Below are 22,815 nucleotides of genomic sequence, written 5' to 3' on the forward strand. Positions count from 1 at the left end.
TGACATTTGGCCCAAGGAGCTCTTGTACCAAGTACACTTATGAGCATCCTTGTGTTCGAACATAGTGTTTGTTATGGACAAACCATGGCTAGCACAGAAGTCCAATAACATTTCACCCTTCAGGTTTAGATCGGGCAAGCTGTTCTTCCCAATCATGCCACTCTAGATTTCCCAGTCATTGCCAACGGGTGCATTGAAGTCCCTTAACAGGACTATGGAGTCTATAGGTGGGGCCCTGTCCAGAACCTCACCCACTGTCTCCAAGAAGGTTGAATACTCTGAACTGCTGTTAGGTGCATAAGCACACACAAGAGTCAAAGTATACCTCTCTGCAACCTTAAGTCACATTGAGGCAACCATCTCATATACTGGGACAAACTCCAACTGTATGGCAGCAAGCCGGGGGCTTGCGAGTATCCCCACACCCACCCGGCACTTCTCACCCTGTGCAACTTCTGAGTAAGAGAGAGAACACCCCCTATCAAGGAGTTTGGTTCCAGAGCCAACACTGTGAGTGGAGGTGAGCCCAACTATATCTAGCTGGTATCTCTCAACCTCCTGCACCAGTTCCGGCTCCTCTCCCCCAGTGAGGTTACATTCCACGCGCCAAGAGCCAGTTTCTACCGCAAAGGACTGCGATGCCACGTGCCACCCTGCCCCATCCTGTTGCCTGAAAGACATCGCTCCCGATCCCCATGTTGGACCTTTCGGGTGGTGAGCCCACATGGCCCCCCCACATTGCTTTTTCAGGCTGAGCCTAGCCGGGTTACGTGGGCTGCCCGGCCTCCAGGCACTTGAATTAGAGTACTACCCCAGGCCTGGCTCCACGGGTAGGTCCCGGTGACCCTGTTCCGGGCAGGGTAAACATTCTTTTGTTCCTATTTACCATAGGGGTTTTTTGGATCATGTTAGTCTGGATCTTCATTCCAGACCTGGTTGCCATGGGCGACACTACCAGGAGCATACTGCTCCTGACGATATAGCTCTGGAGATCCCTAGATCACACAAGCCCTTCGGCCACAATAAGGTCCCGATCCGGGAAGGGGCATCTATGTGTAAACTCACAATCTGGATATATATTAAACATTTAAAATGAGATTGTCAATCAACGTAGGACAAAACTGCAGTCAAGAAAGGACTAAATTCAAGACCAAATTGATATTATTAAGCACAGAAGAGTGCTATTATTGTGTTATGTATATGTTATGTAAGTTACACATGGTATGTGATCATCCCAAGTTATCACTCCAGTAATCCAAAGGCAGTAACCTCTGCCTCACTCTTTCTTATTTAATAATTTGACCTTAACAAAAATAAATTGTTGCAAACATCACTACACAGGGGAAAAAAGCAGTATTTTAGTAACAAGAGTACGAAAGCTAACCACAGAAAATAAAACGTATGTGCTGTTTTAAATACATTAGAACCGTTCTCAGCGTACATGGCGGGGGCTATGAGGGCTGCTGTTTGAGGCATGAGGCGCTTTCCCCGCCCCTTCCGGAAGGACCCGAACTCTGACGTGTGCGCGAGGGAGGGCGCTGCGGCGGACGGGGCTGTAGACCGAGGTAAGGCAGAGCAAGATGGCGGAGCTAGAAGACGTTACGCTGGATGGCAGGCCGCTTCATTCGCTCCGGGTGGCAGATCTGAAAGCCGCTTTGGAGCAGCGAGGCCTTCCTAAAAGCGGACAGAAGAATGCCCTTATCAAGAGACTCAAAGGGGTGAGTTGTGCGATGGTTTCGCGCTTCGTGTAAGAAGTTTGGATTTAGTCTGTGTCGACTACTTCGACGACCGAAAAAAGCCGAGCGACAGGCCGTGTCGACTATTAGGGAGCGAAAACGACTCGCTGGGCGGTTGTACGAGTATGTGCATCATGCGGGTGCACGGACGCGCGCCCGTCTGTCCGTCTTAGACGTCTACGTGCGCGCGCGCGCGAGTGTCTTAACCGAGGTTTGTCTATGATGTTTTTGCGAGTAGTAGTTTCTGAGCTGAGCCTGAGGCCGCCGAGACGAGAGTGTGTGTGTGGAACTGAGCTGAAGTTGGCGTGTCGGGCTGCCTGCCTTGCGCGCAGCGGGTCCCACGGTCACACTATTGCAATAAACATAGGTTTTACAGTTTCCAGTGACCGGCGGGACCGCGCTTTGTGTGCGCGGCGCTCACGGGCCGCACACGGCGGGGGCGCGCCCGCTCTCGGTATGTTTACACACAGATAGTGCGGTCTGTGGTACGTACGGTTACCAGGCGAGTGTTGACACAAACCGGAGCGCCGCCCTCGTCCGCGGAACTTAGCGATGTATTGTATTTAACTGGGAAGAAGACCTGAAAATCGCCCTTTCTTTATCCGAGGATGATCATGATCATGTTTTTGCGCTTCTCCCACGTCCTCACCTGTCCTGGTAGACAACTAACCTTTACCGTCCCGAGGTGAAACATTGATGACCAGTGCGCAGTGCGCGTGTACGTGGTTGTTGAATTAGAGACATTCATCACATTTGCTATGCGCTAAACCTAAAAATACAGATAAAAATATGAGAGAATTTCTCTATTCATTGAATGAAGTAACTTAAGTCACACAATTTAGTCTGTGGCAAATGTACAGACTTCTCTCTGTCGTTGATTCCTACGTATTACGTAATTGAAAAGGTAGTAAACTTGCCAGCCCAACTTTCCGCAGCTGTAGTAACTGTAACGAACAGTATCAATAAACAGTATCATCACTGTCTTTGTTCTCTCAAAATACTTTGTTTAACTTGGGGAGAGTGCTTTGATTCAATAACTACTGGCCCGCTATAACTGATTTACAGTTTAGTTATTTAGCTCATCTTATTTTCCTCCAAAACGTCTTGCAATATTGACTTATCTAAGGTATTACTTTTCGCTATATTCTTTATTACACATTTTATGGTCTATAAATTGCATAAGATTGATGTGACATTTGGCAAATTAACATGTTAATTGTTTAGTTTAAGGTTAGTTTGAAATGTTGAGAAATATGTAGTGGGGATTTATAATTTTATTCAGAAGTCTTCAGTGCATTCAAAGGTACACCTGTTGAGACCCAAAAATGTGAACTTTATGGTACAACAGGAGGTCCCTTACTAATACTGATACTGATCCTGATGCTGTTTAATGCAGTTTAAATGTTCTAATTGTTGATTTGGCTACATAGGTTTCAGGCAGACTGTTGTCATTGAGTTTTTTTAGTTTTACACAGCCAGGCTCATCTTTTCATATTTGTCATTAGTTTCCATCCAAAAAAAATGTTTTGCAATTACATTACATTAGCCAGACACGTTTTCTGCATTTTTCAGTTTTCCAATTGCTTATATTTAGAATTGAAAGCAGTAATGATAAACTTTCTCACTTTCTAATACAACATTTAGGAAGCTGGATTTTGTCCCAGAGATTTAACTGTAGTAGCTTAAATATTTACCATAAAGTAAATTCAAGCTGGCATCAACTTGAGCCCAGGGTCTTCTGTGAGACCTCCAGTGTTGATTGTGGGGGAAAACAGTAACAAGCCATTTACATTGTTGCATTAGTGCGTTTCTTTGGGTACAAATGGTTTCGTTGTTGCAGCTGTCATTATCTTGGAAATGAGATGATAGCAATGGAAGAGTTAGACTACCACTGACTATTAGACTACTGTGCAAGGCCACGTAATGCAACCATTTCTCTGTGCTGCTCCTTCCTCTCACTGGCATTTTTTTCTTCTTTCTTACAAATGTGCTGTGTTCCATTTCCACCTGTTATGCTCTACAGGATGGCCTTGGTTGCTATTTTAATTGTTTGAATGCTAAAGGTAGACTAATCTGCAATTATTTAAGATCCCAGGAAAGTGTTTTAATGCTCCTACCTCTCCGTCTATGTTCTCCCCCAGATTTATAAAACTAATAATCTGAAAATTCCACTAACATAAAAACAAGCAACATCTTCCCTTGCTCCTGATTCTAAGTGCTGTCTCAACATATTATCTAGCAAAGAAGAATGAATATGAAGAATGAAGATGCCACACAATGTTTAATTTGTGCTATTTTTACTTTTTCAAACTGCCTGCTCTATTTATTTTGGCAAAAGCCTTAATGAAAAAGGAGGTACATGCCTGGCAATGGGATCTGAAAAATATTCCAAGCATTTCTGTAAATTGGTAGCTTATAGAGTCCCCCACCCTCCAGTCCTGACCGCTGTTAAACATCCTCCGATTGTGGGGAGTGCCATTGTGCTCAACAGTAGATGATGCAGAACCTCTGAAGCATGTGCAAGCTCTCATTCTTTAACTTTTAAACTTATCCATTTAGCAGATGATTTTATCCAAAGCAATGTACAACTTGGCAAAAGTGCATTTCACCAATAAGCTATTTCTGACCCCTGAAAACAGTTCTGTGTTGCATGACAGAACCTACTTCTTTGATACTTTATTGATATGAAAGAGTATTGCTGTAGTCCCTGCCCCTTTTAAGTGTTTTGCAGTGTTTAACCTTTAGTGTAGCGGGTGTGTTTAAAATTTGGGTTATCCTCAATTAGCTCTGTCGTTTAGTAACCATCTCTGGCTGATCCTGTGTGACTCTGCACCAGCCAAGTGGGTAGCATAATGGTTAATGACATGGACAAAGATGTGTTCGTTCATATCCCAGGACAGGTCTGTTTCACAATTATTGTGGTAGAGACATCCCTGCTGTATATATGAGTAGTGTGACAGTTGACAGTGAAGTCTTGAATAAATGTGATTGTTCAGAAATCACTAAAAATATAAAATTCACTCGTCTGTGTGTGTTGAACAGTGTGTTGTTCGCTGGTCCAAACAGAACTGAACCATCCCTGTACATTTCATATAACCTGATTAGAGTGGTGAATTCATTTGACTTGCTCATTAGGGCTACATGACCCCGTTGGAGCTGCCCTCCCCACACAAACCTTTCCAGTGCTGTCTCCAAACTTGCATCTCCCCAGACCCTGATGATAACCTGATGATAGATAGCTGAGATACATGGTTACTGGACTTACTTTTTCATTTGCATTTTGACTTGAGTCCAAGAGTGGCAACTACTACTGTAGAAAACCAGCTTTCACTTTCTTTTTTTTTTTTTTTTTTTTTTTTGAAGTAGCAGCTTATGCAATAAGTGCTACTTTTTTTTTCTCTCTTTTCTGATGTTTCGGATACTAACATGTAAGTGTGAAAGGCTCATTGAATGGTGTTCACCTGTGTTTCAGGCTTTAATGTTGGAGAACCTCCAGAGAACCTCCACCCCTCACATTGGACTCCAGCCAAACTCCCAGGTGAGTTTAATAGAGGGGTGGAACATACGGCAGTGAGAGGGAATAGATGTAACATGAGCTAGATGCATGTTATCCTGCTGTCACTGAAATCTAAATGGAATTTTGTGCTGAAAATATATTCTCTTACCTTAGACACAAAGTGTTGTACCACCTCTGAATTTTAAATTACAGAGTTGGTTTCATATGTGTATGTGCACAGATTTTGTCTTTTACCTTTTTAGGCTGTCAAAGTTGTCTGACACCACCAGTCTTTCGCTGATCCTTTGTTGTTTGGTGCTGTGCTCCAGATCGGGGAAGAGATGAGCCAGAACAGTTTCATAAAGCAGTACCTGGCCAAGCAGCAGGAACTTCTGAGGCAGCGACTGGAGCGGGAAGCTAGGGAGGCAGCTGAAGCCGATGGTGAGACATCCTTTTCTAACCACCTTTCACCTCATCTTGCTGCCTACTCCCTCTCCTTGCTTCACAAGGCCTTGTTGCATGGCCTTTATGTCTTGCCTGGGTGAGTGTGGCAAATTATAGTAGTAATGTTGACTTTGTTTTATTTTATCTGTGGGACCTTTTGCAGTATTTTAAATTTCATTGAGTGATAGATTGTTATCCTTTTTGCTTAATTTGGATTTGCTTTCATTTTCTTTTGTGTGTGGTGTATGGTATGTTGGTCATGTTTGTACTTTGACTCGTACAAAATGGAAATTTGTGCAAGAGCTTGTAAATTTTGGAAGGGTAACTCATGTATTTTTTGATAAATGAGAAGTGCTATACAAACTTCACCATGAGTATTTGCAGGTACAAGGATATTCCAGGTGTGCAGTCTCCCTTTGTTACTACTGGCATCTGTAGAATATGAAGTCATGTTAATTTCATGTCTTTATACAGTGTTCTGGAAGGTGGTGAACAGACTTCACTCTGCTTCCCTTTCAGAGACGGAGTCTCCCAAAGGCCCAGATCGGGATGAACATTCAGCTGACAATGACAGCACCCACTGCACCCCTTCAGAACAGGTCAGCTCTCAACTCGCTGTGTGCAAAGCTTTGGAAGTTTATAGAAATAATCACCAAATTTTCTTTTTCAGTATTGTTTTTGCATTCTGTTTTATCTACCTTTTGTTAAGGCAGTTTGAGTAGTAAGAGCTATGACATGTTCTAAATGAGTTTGTCTGTTGTTTGGATTATGTTCTTGAGAATGTCTGCACAATTCTTGTTTTTATCTGAAGTATCCAACTTGAGTATTAACAGTGGTGGAGTGGGAAGAAGCATATTTTTTGCCATTTTCTGACCCATTGGGTAATGAATCAAGTCTCTCTCTTTCCATCAGGTTGTCTCACCTGTTCAGGATATCCAGAAGAAGCTACATGTTCCATCTGCTCATGGTGGAGAGGGGGATTGTTCAGCTGGGGGGGTGGGTGAGGAGGAGCACATAGGAGATGGAGAGCACCCCCAGTCATCAGCCCCACCCTCGCAATCAAATGCTCACCACCTGCCACATCATAATGAACATGACAGACAGGTGGAGGCAATGCCCTTGGACCCCTTGGCTTTAGAATATGGAGCTGCACACTTTTCCATTGGTGGCAGTCGGCAGGAGCTGAGAGACCAGCAGCCTGCTGTGCTCTTTTCACCTGCAGCACTTCCCCGGGCTGTGGCTTCACTGTCAGTGCGTGTGGTCGGTGAACCAGAGAGAGCCAGAGAGGCAAACCCCTGTGCTGCAATGGAGTTGAATCCTGGACGTGCTCCAGTGCAGCCAGTCCAATTAGAACAAGCAGCACGAGTTCAACCAGAGAGTGATGAAGACAGTCTTGATGACAATGAAGATAATGATACAGAAGAGCATTGGCGGCGTACACGGATGTGGCAGGATGGACGAGGCGAACCCTCTCATAACCTGCAAGCACGTAATAGGTCCAGACATATGCAACAAATGCCACAACACGTATCCCCTCAGTTATCCCACCAACCGCAGTTGCGACACCCTACTCCTCCTCCCTCACCTCCCCCAGAACTCTTGTATCCCCTTCCTGATACCCCCAAGCAGAGTCCACCCAATGCGGAGGAGGTTGATGGTGTGGCAGGTGCAGGAGTGGGTGTGCCTATGCAGCTGCGGAGGGAGAGATCCCCAAGTCCACTCCAGCACCAGGACAGCAGCAGCTGCAGCCCTGGTACCTCCAGCAGCCCTGAGCCTCAAGGAGCCGGTGGGAAACGCAAGCCTGGACCACTCACCCTGCTGGCACGGAAGATGGAGTCCGAGGGTGTTTTTGCTGGGGGCAAGGTGAAGGGCCAACCTGAATTTGATGAGCCACAGGTAGTAGGGAGTACCAGTTCTCTTACAGGTGCTAGTGCTGCTGTTGTGGCCACTGTAAAACATGTAGATGGTGCTTTGTTTCTCTCCTCTGACCAGATGGGTATAGATACCAGTTCATCTCCTCATTTAGTCTCAGCTGCACTGCCCACCATTACTTTTGCTGCTACCACAGCCTCAGCACATAGCCATGGGGTTGTTGTGGCCAACAAAATGGAAGAATCCTTGGCTTTTCTTGATAATTATAGGAATCAAGAAGAGAGTATTACTAGACAGGGGGAGGAGAGATTTGAGCAGGAAAAGCAGGAGAGGGATCGACTTGAAAAGGAGGTACAGAAACGAGAGCTAGAAATGGGATTGGAGAAGGAAAGACAGGAGCAAGACAGAATTGAGAGGGAAAGGCTTGAGAAGGAGCGGCTTGAGAGAGAGACCCTGGAAAGAGAAAGGCTGAAGAAGGAACAGGTCGAAAGGGAAAGGCAGGAGAGAGACAGGCTCGAGAAGGAGAGGGTAGAGCGGGAGAGACTGGAGAGGGAAAGGCTTGAGCGGGAGAGACTGGAGAGGGAAAGGCTTGAGCGGGAGAGACTGGAGAGGGAAAGGCTTGAGCGGGAGAGACTGGAGAGGGAAAGGCTTGAGCGAGAGAGACTGGAGAGGGTAGAGCGGGAGAGACTGGAGAGGGAAAGGCTTGAGAGGGAGAGACTGGAGAGGGTAGAGAGGGAGAGACTGGAGCGGGAGAGGCTTGAGCGGGAGCGACTGGAGAAGGAGAGGCTTGAGCGGGAGCGACTGGAGAAGGAGAGGCTTGAGCGGGAGAGGCTTGAGCGGGAGAGGCTTGAGCGGGAGAGGCTTGAGCGGGAAAGGCTTGAGCGGGAGCGACTGGAGAGGGAAAGGCTTGAGCGGGAGCGACTGGAGAGGGAAAGGCTTGAGCGGGAGCGACTGGAGAGGGAAAGGCTTGAGCGGGAGCGACTGGAGAAGGAAAGGCTTGAGCGGGAGCGACTGGAGGAGGAGAGACTGGAGAGGGAAAGGCTCGAGAGGGAAAGGCTAGAGCAGGAGCAGCTAGAGGAGAGACTAGAGAAGAAAGATTCAATGGAACAGAAGAGGGTTCTGAGAGATAAAACACTGGAGATGGAAAAGGCTGCAGAAAGGGAGCAAGAAGAGCAGGAGATGGAGCAAGAAAGGGTGCCGGCAAAAGAGGAGAGCTGTCTCCCTCCATGGAAACGCGGACGAGAGTTTGGGGGACCCTCTTCCTCCTTGCAGCCCGCGGTTCCTGAGGTTGAAAGAAGTCAAGATTCTATAGCCAAGGAAATGAAGAGGCAGGAGCCTGTCATGGGCCACCTTCAACTGCAAGTACCAGCAAGCCAGCCCAGCTTACCTCTTTCACCCCAGTCCTCAGCTAAGAAGTTCCGTTTCCTTCGAGAAAGCCAGCAGCCTTCCTCACCTTCTTCCACAGTCCCAGTCATAAGGAGACCTCGCACATTTTCAGATACGCCTCCTTCAGTCAAGGAAGGGGACTTCAGTCAAGCTGCCTTTATTGAGAAGACAAGCATTACTGTACAAAAGGATATGGAGTCAGAGACAGAGGGGCCATTTATGGGATCCCACATTTCAGCTGTCATCGCAAGCAAACAGGCATTGATGCAGACACCAATACGGCAAGGTGTTCTTGTTGCAGCATCTCAGCACACACCTGAAGTGGAATCACTTTACCCAAAAACAAGGTCCCTTGCAGAAAAAGGGCAGCTTAAAGAGCAGCAGAAACCAGATCATCAAGAACAGAAGGATGAAACCAAGAGAATACTGGCAGAGGTCCCACGAGGAACTGAGGTGAAGGGCCTGTCTGCCCTGCCCTTATCAACTGCATTGGAGGATGCGGAGACTGAGCGGCAGCTAAAAGGACAATCCTCAACGCCCTCTGATTCATCTTCCTCAGACTCCGACTCTGAGTCTTCTTCATCTCGTTCCTCAGGCTCCTCTTCCTCTTCTACTTCCTCCTCCTCTTCCTCACAGGACCAAAGCCCCTCTGATTCCAGCAACAGAAAAGTGAGTAGTTGCATGTCTTGTCTTATCCTGTGTTATACAATAAATGTATATGTAAATGTAAAATTATTTATTTGTTGCGGCTTCCTGGATTAACTAGTGAGCTAAACATGGCACAGTGACACAGCATGTAGTTCTGGTGCATCACAGCACCTCGTGCTTTTGGACAGGGGTTCAAGTCAGGCTTAGTTTATGCAGTTTTACAGATTCTCTCAGCATTCGTGTAGGTTTTCTGCAGTTGTGCCGGTTTTCTCCCAGCGAAATGGTTTTCAGGTGCATTAGTGGCTCAATTGTTTTTAGTGTGTCTTTGTTACATTGTTCTACTGTATCCATATATGAATAATTAGAATAACTGCCTAGTGTGTCTTCCTAGCGCAGAGGTGCCAGTTAAATATTGGTTTATCACTGTCTGTCAACTTTTTTGTCAATTTTTAGTTATCTTCAAAATGTTAGCGCATTATTCAACTCTTGATGTTAAAGCATTTTTTCTTTCAAGTTTTAAAGCTTGAAAATTTTCTGAAAATAGAAATATTAAGAACCTCACAATGAGCATTTCCAGAACAAAGCATGTTTGAGAGCTGAATGTGTTTCTTCATGGACCATTGCATTTACTGCAAGCAATTACTTTGAGTTCAGCTGATTTAGTCAGTGACAATCAATTCAAACATGTTAGGCAAAATTGCGTATAAGCATGTAAGTATTTTTTGTTATACTGACATTTACTAATCGTGTATGAACCAGTTCGCATTATGAAAAAATCACGTAGTTGCTGGAATGAATGTAAGATTAATAAGGTCAAATCAACCTCTCAAACAGAGATCCCTCACCTCCTAGCTGGTTGGTTTGTCCTGTAAAGAATTTGCTGTAAAACTGAAAGACTCCCTCATTTCCCTTGCTTCATCAGTTAAGAACCTGGTAGTAATGATCCACTCAAGTCTCGTGTTGAAGCCATAACCTGGTCCCGCAGATACATCCTGCATAACATCTGTATGATCCACCCTTATCTCACAACAAACACTACACAAGTTGTGGTCCAGGCCACGGGGATGTCCTTCCTGGACTACTGCAAATCTTTCCTGTCTGATCTTCTGCCATTAGAGCTCCTGCTGATACAGAATGGCACTGCACAAGTTGCATTTCACCTACCAAAGTGCTGTCCTAGTGAAAAAGCATTTGAGAATTAAAGTAACATTGATTATTTTGAATTCTGAGAACATTGTTGACGGATAAACATCCCTGTGCAGTGTCTCATCAGTGACGTGCTACATTTTTAAACTAAAACTAATCATGCTAAATATCAGTGTTTACTTTGTTTCTTGATCTTTTTAATATCAGGCAATGACGAGTAGTGTATGTGTAGTATGTTACTAAATTGAAGTAAAGCAACTGTTTGACCATGTTTCTTCACACCTCCAGTCTGCCAGCATTCAGAAAGGGACCCGAGTGTCTGGGTCTCGCAGCCAGCGTGAGAAGTCCAAGACCCATACTCCACCTCGTTGTAAGAAGACGGGACCACGGACCCTGGAAGAAGAGGAGGGGAATTTTTCCACAGACGGCAAGAACCAAGCAAAGGTTGGTGAACCTGGCTTCCCCTCAGGGTGTTTCACTTGGTCTCTTTCTTCACTTGAAGTTATTGCTGACACTTGTACATGAGACAGGATAAATTTATTTAAACCCTAAGTTTACATGCTCCTAAGAGCAGAGTTCTCTCCCTAAAGAAGGGTTATGGTACCAAAGTCTGCAGTAAGACCCAATGTTACCTGTCTCATGCGCCACATATCCCAGACGTAATTTTTGTTTTGCAGAAGCCATGCCTTGAACAGCCAGAAGAGAGTGAGGATGAACAGAACAAAGTAAAGGATGGAAATGGAGGCAAGGAAATTCACAGACATCCATCCAGGTGAGTCACATTGAAGGTGTCCTGGTCATAGAACATAATGTGATTATGTTGTACAAATATATACTTAGTAATGCACACACATAACAGACATATACACACAGGTGTACACATTGTGTTCATGGTTATTTAGTCATTAATGCATATTGGAATATTCTGTACTTTATCTGCTGTTTTTTGTTTTTTTTTTTGTGACCTTTTCAAAGAGACTATATTTTGAGTAAGTTTGTTTCATTGAAAGGTATTTGACCTGGGACAAATGGAACAGCTGGCAGCGTAGTGGTTAGACACATTGGAGGGCCTGAAAAGATATCAAATGCAAAACCACTGTATTCAAGACAGGTGTGACACTGCTATTTTCAGTTACCTGTAAACATATGTGTAGGTATGTAGAAGTACTGTTAAATGGCACAAATAAACAGGTAAGTCATCATGAATATATATTTGCTTTGAGAATAGCATACTTCAAACCTGAATTTCCCTAATTTTTATTTTTTGTGATGTGGCTGTATATCTGCTCAGTTTATATTACTTTTTGTTCATCTTTGTCATGGGTGCCAATAATGTGAGGCTACTGCACATGCAGGTAGAGATTTTTTTTTTCCCCCCTCTGCTTCTGCTCCGAGTACAGTTGGTCCCTCTTGCCCTTCAAAACAGTCTCCTCTTCATTAAAATAGCAGAACTCACCCTGTTCTTGAAAATTCAAAGGTTTTGAGACAGAGGCTTTTTATGACATGATCCTCTAACAAGTCTATATTCAAGATTACACACGTGGATAACTTTTCAGAGTAATTCAGGATTGTCCAGTAAGAAAGAATAGATATTTGGCAATGGAGAGTGTTGTCTTTTCTGTGTTGTGCATTGACACTTTGGTGAGTACAGCCCTAGATTTCACAGAATGTTGCTGATAAACCTGCTGTCCCACAAGTGTTACAATTAAAATACAGTACAATATATAGGCACAAGAACCCAGTTTTTACATGTTCTTCACATTTGGTGTCCAATCTGAACGAATAAAGACGAAGTGACTACGTGTCTGGGGGATGTGAATACCTTCTGAAATGCTAATCGTCATACTACAGCCATATAGGAGTTTTGCTACTCTTCATACAAACCCCCAAGTGGATAATGTAATGACATTTTGTGGAGTATTGTGAAAAGTTGAGTTTGCAGTAATAGCTGGAATATCCTGGATTGGCTAAGTTTATTTGCCCTTCCTGCATCCATCACTTTGTGGCCCTGACTCAGATGCCAAGAGCTGCCTCAGCACCCTTTCTCCAATTTCGGCACCATTTCCAAAATGTGATGAGGTTTTCGGCTACAGGGTGTTCCCCTCCTAACAATAAAAGTTTTGTGAAGCAGTTATTTCATATTTTCAGCATGAATCTGAAACTTGGAGCTCCGGTAACTAATAGTGGAAAGTCACTTCTCTACATGTTCTGGGTGTCCTAGAAATTGACTAGCTGTCATTGTCTAAATGCTTGATTTTTGTAATGTGTTTTTTTTTTTTTTTTGTAAGACGGAAACGGACTAAACACAATAGGTGTGCACACAAACTGTAGTTAGGAGGTGTTAGAAGATGCACGAGTTACATGCTGGTATGTCCTGTTTCAACGTGTCACGGCGAACGCACTGGCGTCACTTTTAACGTGTGAAATGGAGAATTTCAGCGCGGAGAGATCGCTCAGATCAACGGTTTCACGCTTTCACGGTAACGGATCCTCTCGGGATGGGTTCCGAGGTGCGGGGATGAGAAGATGTGCGCCAATGCGGCTGTCCGCGCTTGTCTTCCAAAGCAAAGGGCGACGGACGAACCCGCAGCCGCTTCGATCGCTACGAACAGTCGGCTTCGCTCAATACGTAACATAGGAACCTGCTCGCGTCCTCAGTCTTCATTCTGGTTTTCCCCCCTTTTCCATTTAAGTTTATTGCGGCGTTTTGTTCAGCCTGTTGCCAGTTAATGTGTGATTACCCTCCGCCGAAATCCTGTGCTCTTTACTGTGGTTCAACTCGCTGGTTATGACCGTCACGTCAGTCTGAATTTTGATTTCGACCACCTGTTCTGCCCGGGTGTCAGTGTACCGGCGTGGGATGGAAGAGAGTGCGTCTAAAGCGGGGATGCGAACTTCGCAGTGGTATTCTCAGAATGACCTTTCTGTATGAGCGCCTCGTCCTAGGCGGAACCCGAGAGCCTTTGCGGTGCACCTTGGAATTTTTTTTATTTTTTTTTTCCCAAATCGCTTGCTTCTCAGATTGATTATTGAAATATGACTATTTAACAGTCGGCTTAGCCGCTGCGAAACGAGTCGTTTCGGGTCGATGAGTTGCACTTTGAGACAGGCGTCCTTCGTGGGCGCCTCGCCCCCGGCGCGTGCACGCGGGGTCCTTCGCACGGCTCGGCCTCCCCACAGCCGCCTCTCGCGCGGCGCAACATGGCTGCAGAGCGCGTGCGGTCGCAGTGATTGCAGCCCGGCGTGTCTGTCACTGTGCTGCTCGTTGCCTGTATTTCCCAGAGTGCCGCGGCCCCTGTCGGGCCAGGACCCGAGCTGCCGGAGCGGGAGGACAGACGTGCGTTTTCTTTTGGGGGGGAAAGAGACATGTTATCCGAGACCAACAAAGGCGGCGGGTAAGGGAGATACTACTAGCTCTGTCGAAGCGGCCGGGGAGACGGCTGTAGATTGGGGGATTTAGCTCAGTTTTGAACACTTTATTCGTCGCGGTGGGCAGTAGTAGGTCTCCCCGTATTTGCCGTCCTTGAAGAATGTGTGGTGCGTCGCTTTCCCTGTGTTTGTGTACAGCGGGATGTGTTTATTGTGCCTTTGCAGCGTGTTCCGAAGAAGTGCCTCAACGACGTGCGTCCCTCGCACGCGCCTGCAGCTCCCTCGACAAGTTCACGTTTCTTAAATTTCCCTTTTTCTTTTTGTCCAGTTAATTCAATTTATTGTCGACTCGCATTGTATAGTAACTTTACGTTTGTAATGCAATAATTTTTTTCCCTGGGAACGCGGGCAAAAATACGTGCAGTTTTTAATACTCTTTTGATTCAGTGTTGTACCCCCATCCCCCACACAGACTGGTTCTCAGCTTGTAAGTTCTTGCTTACAATTGCACACACTCCGTGGGTTCAATCGAACTTGAGTTTTGACGTTAGAATGAATAATTTTAAGACAACACAAAATGATAGGCATTGCTTTTTCAGTTGAGTATGACCACAGTCCAACCCCCTCCCCCCACCAAGGCCTGCAACAGATACTCTTTTTAGAGTAACATTAAAGGTCCAGTACAGTGTACAGATACTCAGAACCCACAGTCTGAGTTTGTTGTAAGTGTCCTCAGAATGATTCACACTTGTTTTCTCATTCATTCAGTGTTATTCAGGGATCTTTTCAGCTACCAGGGAAGTACTGTGTAAGAACCTCAGTTTTGATCTGACCCTTCATGTTCCCCCTCACCATACTGAGTGTAATTCTATGCCAAACCATTTTATGATTGCTGTCAGGGAGGTGAAGCCGGTGGCAATGGAGCTGCCTGATCCGGAGGTGGAGGAGATCTCGGAGAACAGCGAGGTGCCTGCTGAGGAGGTAAGGCATATTTAAAAACTCTGAAATGGCACTGCACAAGGCTACAGGAGCGCACACATACAGTGACAAACACTGGAACATATGGATACCAGACCCAGACAAGCAGTGATTAATGTGAATATAATGTATAGTCTGTAGATTTAAAAAACAAAAAAAAAACTGGCAGCTCAGCTGGACAAGTTCACTGTGGTGCCATGACTGAAGTCTCATGAATGTTATGCAGATGTCACTCTGCTTGCTAACACAGAATATCATCAGAAAACCCATGGGGCATGCAACATGAACGTGCACAGATTGTAATCAGCTTGGTGTCTGGGGTACTGATCCACTCCCAGCTGTCATATGTCTGAAGTTGTACCATTTGCACTTGACAAGCAATGCTAGTTGCTGGAGTGAAGCAGGAGTATATAGAATGTGATGCAGAAGGTCTGTGCTCCTTTGTGTTTTCATTAATCATATTACAGTTGCTTACAACACATCAGCCAGCAAATAGGAATCAAGAACTTCAGAGCCAAACTCCTTGAATAGCTTCTTAAACGCAGTGATTCTGAATAATTTAACTCACCCACCTTTTAATGACTCCTCTATTTTGCTGGTTACCTTCCTGTTAGTAACATTTCCAACCCATTGTAGCAGGGTTTATATTAACATGTATGTAACATTAACACATGAATCTGTAACTTTGGTACTTAAGTCTGTTCTTGTCAGGAAGCATCAATATGGATTTGCTTTATAAGGATAACCATGTGATCTAATCACCTGCTTAGCCTTAGATCTTTTTTTTTTTTTTTTTTGTGTGTAAGATTTTTGCCGATACAGGGTGTATTCATTGGTTTCAATTGATTAAATGGTAGGGAGAATGCTAAATAAGTGAGATTTGAAATTGTATCGAAGGAATCTTGAAAATTGTGTGATAACTCAAGGTGCATCTGTGCATATGTACACATTTGTGGGGAACATAAAAACCAGATTGAGATGAGTTAAATAGGATGACACTGCAGGAGCTGGTCATTAAGGAAGACTGTGCTCCCCAGGGCATATCTGTTGTACTTTTAAAACCAGACACTGCCTAGAAGGTTGTGACATTTTCTCTAAGCTGAATGACTACTGTTAAAGACACACCTGACCTTTTCAGCACCCATCTTTCAACATTTCTGCTTATCATGTTTATCTAAAAAGGACATACTTTGCATCCGAGTAAGTACTGATAAATTGCTGTAGCAGATTGTGATGACATTTGCTTTTATGCCAGATATGTGCATTTCCAGTGTTTCTGAAGGTTGTTTCAGTAATTCACATGTACTGTAGTTTATTTGGATGTGTGTCTCCTTAAATCATATGCACTGACTGGGTTTTCTCTTAAAATTATTCCACTGCAATGACATCTTTTTTTAAACTTTAAACATTAACAATTTTTCATTGATGGGTGGGTGCCTAGAGCCTAGGTGGTTTAAAGATAAATATTTCTGGAATCCTAGGTGGGTTTTAAAATACTTTTTTTTAGTCTGCCAGAGCAAAGTGAATGCTTACTCTTTGTGGTTAACAAATGGAGGCCCTAGGAAGGTAACCTAAGACTTTGATTCCTTCTTGCATTGGTACGTGAAATACACTGACATCCTATCTTTGCTTATGAGGGTTTGGACTTCATGATTGTTTAATGTGCATAATTAGTCTTGAAAATGGGATTTGGGGAAGGGAAGAATATCCGAAACTGGTACCTTTCCTTCCATCAAATTATATTGAAAGAACAATACTTTCAGTCAAGACAAAACTTATTGTACATGTTTACATAAACATACAATATATTTACTGTGATTACATGTCAAACTTGTACTGTTGCTTTCAGTATTTTTCTGGTGCTTTTGATATTTGCGGTAATATTCTATAATTTGTCCTCTTGTTTGGTCTTTCTTGCAGTTCACTTGTGTCCTCCAATTGTGCGTTTATTATATCATGCATACTATTTAAAGCTAATGTTTTGTACCAGTTTGCTCTTATTGATCAGTAACCCTCTCCATCCTTAAGTGTTTTTTATAGATGCCTGTAATTTTCAGTCTTTATTCACTGCCTCTTGTTTTACTGCTTCCATGTGCATTTATTCTCATCTTCTTTACAGAGCACAACTGCAAAAACATTCCCAGTTCGCAAGATCTCCCTAAGCAGTGAGTATTCCTGCCTCTCCACTCCAATGACTCATGCTCTGGAGACAGTATTTATTGTACAGGCAGTCCCCGGATTACAAACGTCCGACTTAGTACAACCTGTAGTTACAAACCACCCCCCTTGGGTCCAGCCTCCTTCATGTCCTCTTCATTATGACAGTAGTAACACTTATCACCTCCGTGTCTCTCTCTAATGTAAATACTATAGTCTCACACACACACACACATTATCTGAAACCGCTTGTCCCATGCGGAGTCACTGGGAGCCAGAGTCTAACCTGGCAAGACGGGGTGTAAGGCTTGGGGGAGGAGGGGACACCTAGGACGGGACGCCAGTCTGTCGCAAGGCACCCCAAGCGGGACTCCAACCCCAGACCCACCGGAGAGCAGGACCCGGTCAAACCCACTGCGCCACCGCGCCCACCTTACTATAGTTACATTTATTGTTATCGGTATATCATTACATTGTATTATCACTGTATTTTTATATTAAAGCTGTTCTAGAGTATCCAGAAGTGTTTCTTTAATGTTTTTTATGCATAGAAAGGTACACTATATACTAAGACAAACATTTGACTTACTGATGTTCGTTTACTGTTCTGACTTGCGTATAAATCTGACTTAAAGACAGTCTTTGGAATGGAACTCAGTCGTAATCCAGAGACTGCCTGTATATCTTTATCTGTGTGTGCTCAAAAGAGTACGTTCTCATGTGCAGTCCAATATGTGAGCCTGGCTCGGTATCTAAAGGTTATCTTCAGTTTGTCTGTCACTCCTGGTGTTACCTGTCATTCACTCACCCCCCCCCCCCCCCCCCCCCCAACAGCCAGTAAGCCTGCTGCAGTGTCCACTATGGGCAGTACATCTGCCTGCACACCCGTGGTTCCTGCCCAGGAGTCACCTGCAGAGGGCGAATGTGCCGGACCGGGCAGTAGGAAGAGGAGATGGGGCTCCAGCACAGCTGTCACTGCCAAGAAGCCCTCCATTAGCATCACTACAGACTCACTCAAGGTATTTTTGCTCCCTGCATGGGAAAGTGCTCATAGTTACCGTTCATCACTTTGATTTGACAGGAAGTTATAGTACTTTTCACTTGATGTCTGTGGTACTACTCTCTGTTGTCTTTACTGTTCCACCTGTCCCCCCCTCAATGGTTCCTCTCTATCAGTCTCTGATTCCAGACATCAAACACACAGTGAGCCAGGAGGCAGTGGTGGACCTGCATGCAGATGAAGGGCACCTCTCCGTAGAAGATGATGCTTCTGAACGGGATGAGAGGGGAGGTGAAGACCTGGATCCAGGCCTCACAATTCGCCGCACAGTCACTCAGGTCTGTCTGGTCTTTGGTTCGCCTTTGTGGCCCTTGATGCATGCTTCAAATATTGATATTTGTTCATAAATGGAAATATTGCAAGTGATGCATTTGTGTCAAAGTACAATGGCTATGCTGAATGTTTAAACCTGCCAATTGTCACCCCCAACTACCTCCTTCCTGTGCTTCCCTTTCAGGTGGTTCTTGCCGAGAGCCAGGAGAATGGACAGAGGGATGCAAAGAGAGAAGAGGAAGCGGCCCAAGAAAGCAAGCAGAGTGATGAGGCAATTAAGGAGGAACATAAGGATGTCATATTCCAGGTTCCCAAGGAAACAGAAGCCCTTGCAGTTGCACAGGAGACAGAGACAACGAAAGGTAATTGCAGGGAGTAAGAGACTGCTGGTTCTCTGAATTATCTACTGTTAACAGCTACTTGTCACCTGCAAGTTATAACGTATTTAAACCTTTGACTTTATTTTAAGAGAATCTCTTTGACCATTCAAGTTTGTACCCAAGGACATTGTTCTTGAATGTTTCCTTTTCCTACCTTCTAGTGGTGCCCAGTGACATGCTCGTACGTCGATCCATCAGCCAGCAGAAATCAGGTGTGTCTGTCACCATTGATGATCCAGTTCGTTCTGCAAAGCAACCCTCTCCCCCCCGTGGCAACATCACCAACATCATCCACATCTGTAACTTGGTAAGGAGGAAAGTGAATTCAGTCACTCTTTGTCAGTGGAAAGCGCTAATTAATGTGGTTTAGATTCATAATAGGAAAAGTCAGAGCTGCCACTAAGTACACCAGTAATCTGGCCACTCAACATACAGGAGTCTACGTATAAAGATGTCTGCATGCCTTTGTTGCACATGCAAACAAGCAGTCAGCAGCATGTACTACAGGATACCTGTACTGTGCAAGGGTGTAGGCTGACACACAGGCAGGCGTTAAAGAGAGAGGACCCTGTGATGACCACTCGCCCTATTGCAGGTGAGGCCATTTACTTTAGGACAGCTGAAGGAGCTGTTGAACCGGACAGGCGCCATGCTTGAGGAGGGCTTCTGGATTGACAAGATTAAGTCTCACTGCTATGTCACGGTGAGCAGCTTTTACATCTTTGGACTCCTGTGTTTACAGAAGTATTTCTCTAACTTTATCCCTGTCTTTACTGATCGACAGTATCCTAGCACGGAGGAGGCCGTGGCGACCCGCACGGCACTGCATGGGGTCAAGTGGCCTCAGAGCAATCCAAAATTCCTCAATGTGGACTTTGCCCAGCAGGATGAGGTGAGACTGGCTCTGCCAAAGTCTGGCTTGCATTTGCAGGCATCCTACCTAAAGATCACTGGGTGCTACACTGTTTGGGCATTGCAGGCACTTCACCATGCATATGTGTGCAGTTGTTTTAGTTGTTGGAGGAAAAGAGTGGAAAGTGCTTGCTGCTCTTTTGCTTCTGTTGTCTTTCAGATTTAGCAATCCCTAAAGCCTGTCTGTGTTCTTCAGCTGGACTTTCACCGGGGCCTGCTCGTGCCAGATCAGGCAAGAGAGGAATCTGGAGCCCCTCCTCCTCGGCCAGAACGTGACCAGTGGGCGGAGCGAGAGCGAGAGATGGAGCGACGGGAGAGGACCCGCGCGGAACGCGAGTGGGACCGGGACAAGGTGCGGGACTTTGGCAAGCCCAGTGAGGAACGACGCTCCCGTTCACGGGACAGAGAACGGCGGAGAAAGGAGCGCAAGGAGAAGAAAGGTGTGTGGGTTTCTGAAACCTCACAATTTACTGGTGTGTGTGTTGGGTTGCCACCTTAGGAAATGGTTGGCACTAAATATTTTTTGCAGCCACGCATAAGTGCTTCAGTTCTGTTTTGATAATAATCCTGCTTCATTAATCCCCACTAGGGACATTCACACAGGTTGTCACTACAGTTGTGCCAAATGCATGGGTTTGGACTGTGGCAGGAAATTAGCGACCAAAGGAAAGCCACACTAACATGGGGAGAACATGCAAACTCCACAGAGTGGGGATCCAACTTGGGTTTTCTCACACTGTCCAGGTGGCATGTGACAGCAGTGCTTATCTGCTGTGTCACTATCCACTGTTGTACTGTACTACGAATTAGCGTGGTGTTCCAAAATTTTACCTGCAAGAAAACTTTAACCTCCAATTACCTGCTCCTAATGGGGTAGATGATGATCTGGGCATTAAAGATGAAGGGGTTTTGTATGCATGTTCCTTTTTTGGCTCATCATGGAAAGTACTGAAATCAACCAGTATAGCAATGTTGTGTAGACTTGCCCCATGTGCTGAAATAGTTTTACAATTGCAATGTACAGCAACAAGGTCAGTAGCAAGTAATCTTTTTAGCTGATTATTGACATTCTTATTGGCAAACATTCATTGGTAACATTAAAGTCTTCTATTAAAGGGCACATTAAGCCCATTAACAAAGGCTAAAGTATATGGGACTCTCAGGGCATTAACAAAGGTATGCAAAATGGTCACCTTGAAATTAACATACACTCCCTTTAGCCACAAATTGTCCCGATAACTCTGATCGTGCTCATATTTGCGAATCATGTTATATGTACTAAGTGGATGGTAAGAGTTTGACTATAGAGATCAGAGACACCATTTGTGAGTGAGATGTTTCCATTACTCAACTGTCTTACTTGCTTCCAGCCGTACTACTGAGTTTTAATCCACTAAAGTTCATTGCAAGCAGCTATATTTAACTGAGCTAACCCCCATCTGTTACTGTGGTGCATGATTGGATGTACTTTTTTAAAAATTCTTTTAAACTGTTTGTGTACACATTACAGAGAAAGGGCCAGAGGAGCCACCAGCCAAACTGCTGGATGATCTGTTTTGTAAAACAAAAGCAGCTCCATGTATTTACTGGCTTCCCCTCACTGAAGAGCAGGTATGACTCTGGGGCTGGTGGGGGTCTTGTACTCTGAACCTGTGATGGAAGGCAGATAGGCTTTTTTCTTTCTTTCTTTCTTACTCCTTTTCTCCTCCCTCTTAGGCTGCACAACGGGAAATGGAGCGTGCGGAGCGCATGAAGGAGCGGGAGAAACGGCGGAAGGAACTGCAAGAGGAGGAGGACCGAAAGCGGGAGGAAGAGCGTAAGGAGAGGATGAAGGCACGGGAGAAGCAGGCAGGACCCAGCACTGGCGCGCCTTCCGGAAGCAGCCGGGGCACCGGAGACGCCGAGCGAGACCAGGACAAGCGAAGAGAGGGTCACAGAAGTCGGGCGCCAGGAGGCAGTGCTGGGGGACAAGGCTCAAGTCGGCGATCTCGGAGCCGCAGTAACCCACCTGGTCGGGACCGCAGGCACTGAGGCGCAGCACTCCCCACTTAGTCTCCACTTGACTTTGGGAAAAGCACTTCTGTGTTTTCCAGTTCAGGCTCTCGTACACCCGTGGCATTGTAGAAAATTTTGCCGTGTGTTCCGACACACACCTCACACTTTTGCTCACGTGTGAGACACACCCAGACATAGAAGGGGTTGACGTACCCCTTTGATGACTGCCTGCCTGCCTGCCATGCTGTTCTGCCTCAGGAGGGGGTCACGATTTGTTGAACTCTCCCAACCCAAAATAACCTTCTCTTTTTCTCTCTTGCACCTCAACCTGCCTCTTTGTCTGACATGCAGTGTTCTCAGAGTGTGATGTCCTGGAGCAGTTTCTGTCTTCTCCCTTTTGGGTGTATGACTGGCTGATACTGCATCCATTGCTGCACTCTCCACAAGTGTGTGTAATGAAAGTTTTTTTTCCCTTTAGTTCCGTTTTGTTTTCCTTAAAATGTGCTGTATCTCATGATAGTTACCCAGAGTCCCTGGTCTGATTACTGGGAACTGCCCTCACTGTCACACATTCCATGTCCTCCCTCCCATTGCCTTGGGAAATGTTCTCTTAATGCACATCACGTAGATCCTTGTGGGAGGTGTCTGTTTCCTGGAACCTGGTTTTTGAGATGTCTGCAGAGGCCTTGCGTAGCGCACTGGGCCACATTTGAGACAAAGCCTTTGCCATGAGCTGCCATACAGCTATGAGCTTGTCATCTGTTCAGCCCCCTCCTCTCCTCGCCCCCCTTCAGTCTCCATTATAAATATGATGGACCCTGGAGCAAGTTGGGATAGGTGAGTTTAACCTCCTTTTAAAAAGACTGTTTTAATTTTTTTTATAATTTTAGTATAAAGATTTCTTTCCTCCTGTAAGTGCTGAATGTACAAAGAATAAAAAAAAATAAGTTTAAAGCAACATAA

At 45.1% G+C, this 22,815-nt stretch overlaps 1 protein-coding gene across 1 annotated transcript; it reads left to right on the forward strand.

Annotated features, from left to right (window-relative positions):
- Nucleotides 1-1,541: 1,541 nt before the first annotated feature.
- Nucleotides 1,542-22,806, forward strand: acin1a (apoptotic chromatin condensation inducer 1a). The gene is made up of 18 exons (XM_029249998.1): nt 1,542-1,718; nt 5,209-5,274; nt 5,562-5,673; nt 6,196-6,275; nt 6,589-9,603; nt 11,017-11,172; nt 11,406-11,500; nt 14,997-15,078; nt 17,195-17,240; nt 18,067-18,251; nt 18,409-18,570; nt 18,750-18,927; nt 19,107-19,252; nt 19,541-19,648; nt 19,730-19,837; nt 20,054-20,297; nt 21,368-21,468; nt 21,574-22,806. The coding sequence occupies exons 1-18, from the start codon at nt 1,581-1,583 to the stop codon at nt 21,886-21,888; spliced, it is 5,337 nt and encodes a 1,778-aa protein (XP_029105831.1). The 5' UTR covers nt 1,542-1,580; the 3' UTR covers nt 21,889-22,806.
- The last annotated feature ends 9 nt before the right edge of the window (nt 22,807-22,815 follow it).

This window comes from Scleropages formosus, chromosome 1 (assembly GCF_900964775.1).
Source record: "Scleropages formosus chromosome 1, fSclFor1.1, whole genome shotgun sequence".
NCBI lineage: Eukaryota > Metazoa > Chordata > Actinopteri > Osteoglossiformes > Osteoglossidae > Scleropages > Scleropages formosus.

Coding starts and splice junctions, on each gene's coding strand:
- acin1a (XM_029249998.1), top strand. CDS start 1,581: ATGGCGGAGCTAGAAGACGTTACGCTGGATGGCAGGCCGCTTCATTCG. Junction 5,674..6,195: donor GGAGGCAGCTGAAGCCGATG/GTGAGACATCCT, acceptor CTTCCCTTTCAG/AGACGGAGTCTCCCAAAGGC. Junction 9,604..11,016: donor CTGATTCCAGCAACAGAAAA/GTGAGTAGTTGC, acceptor TCACACCTCCAG/TCTGCCAGCATTCAGAAAGG.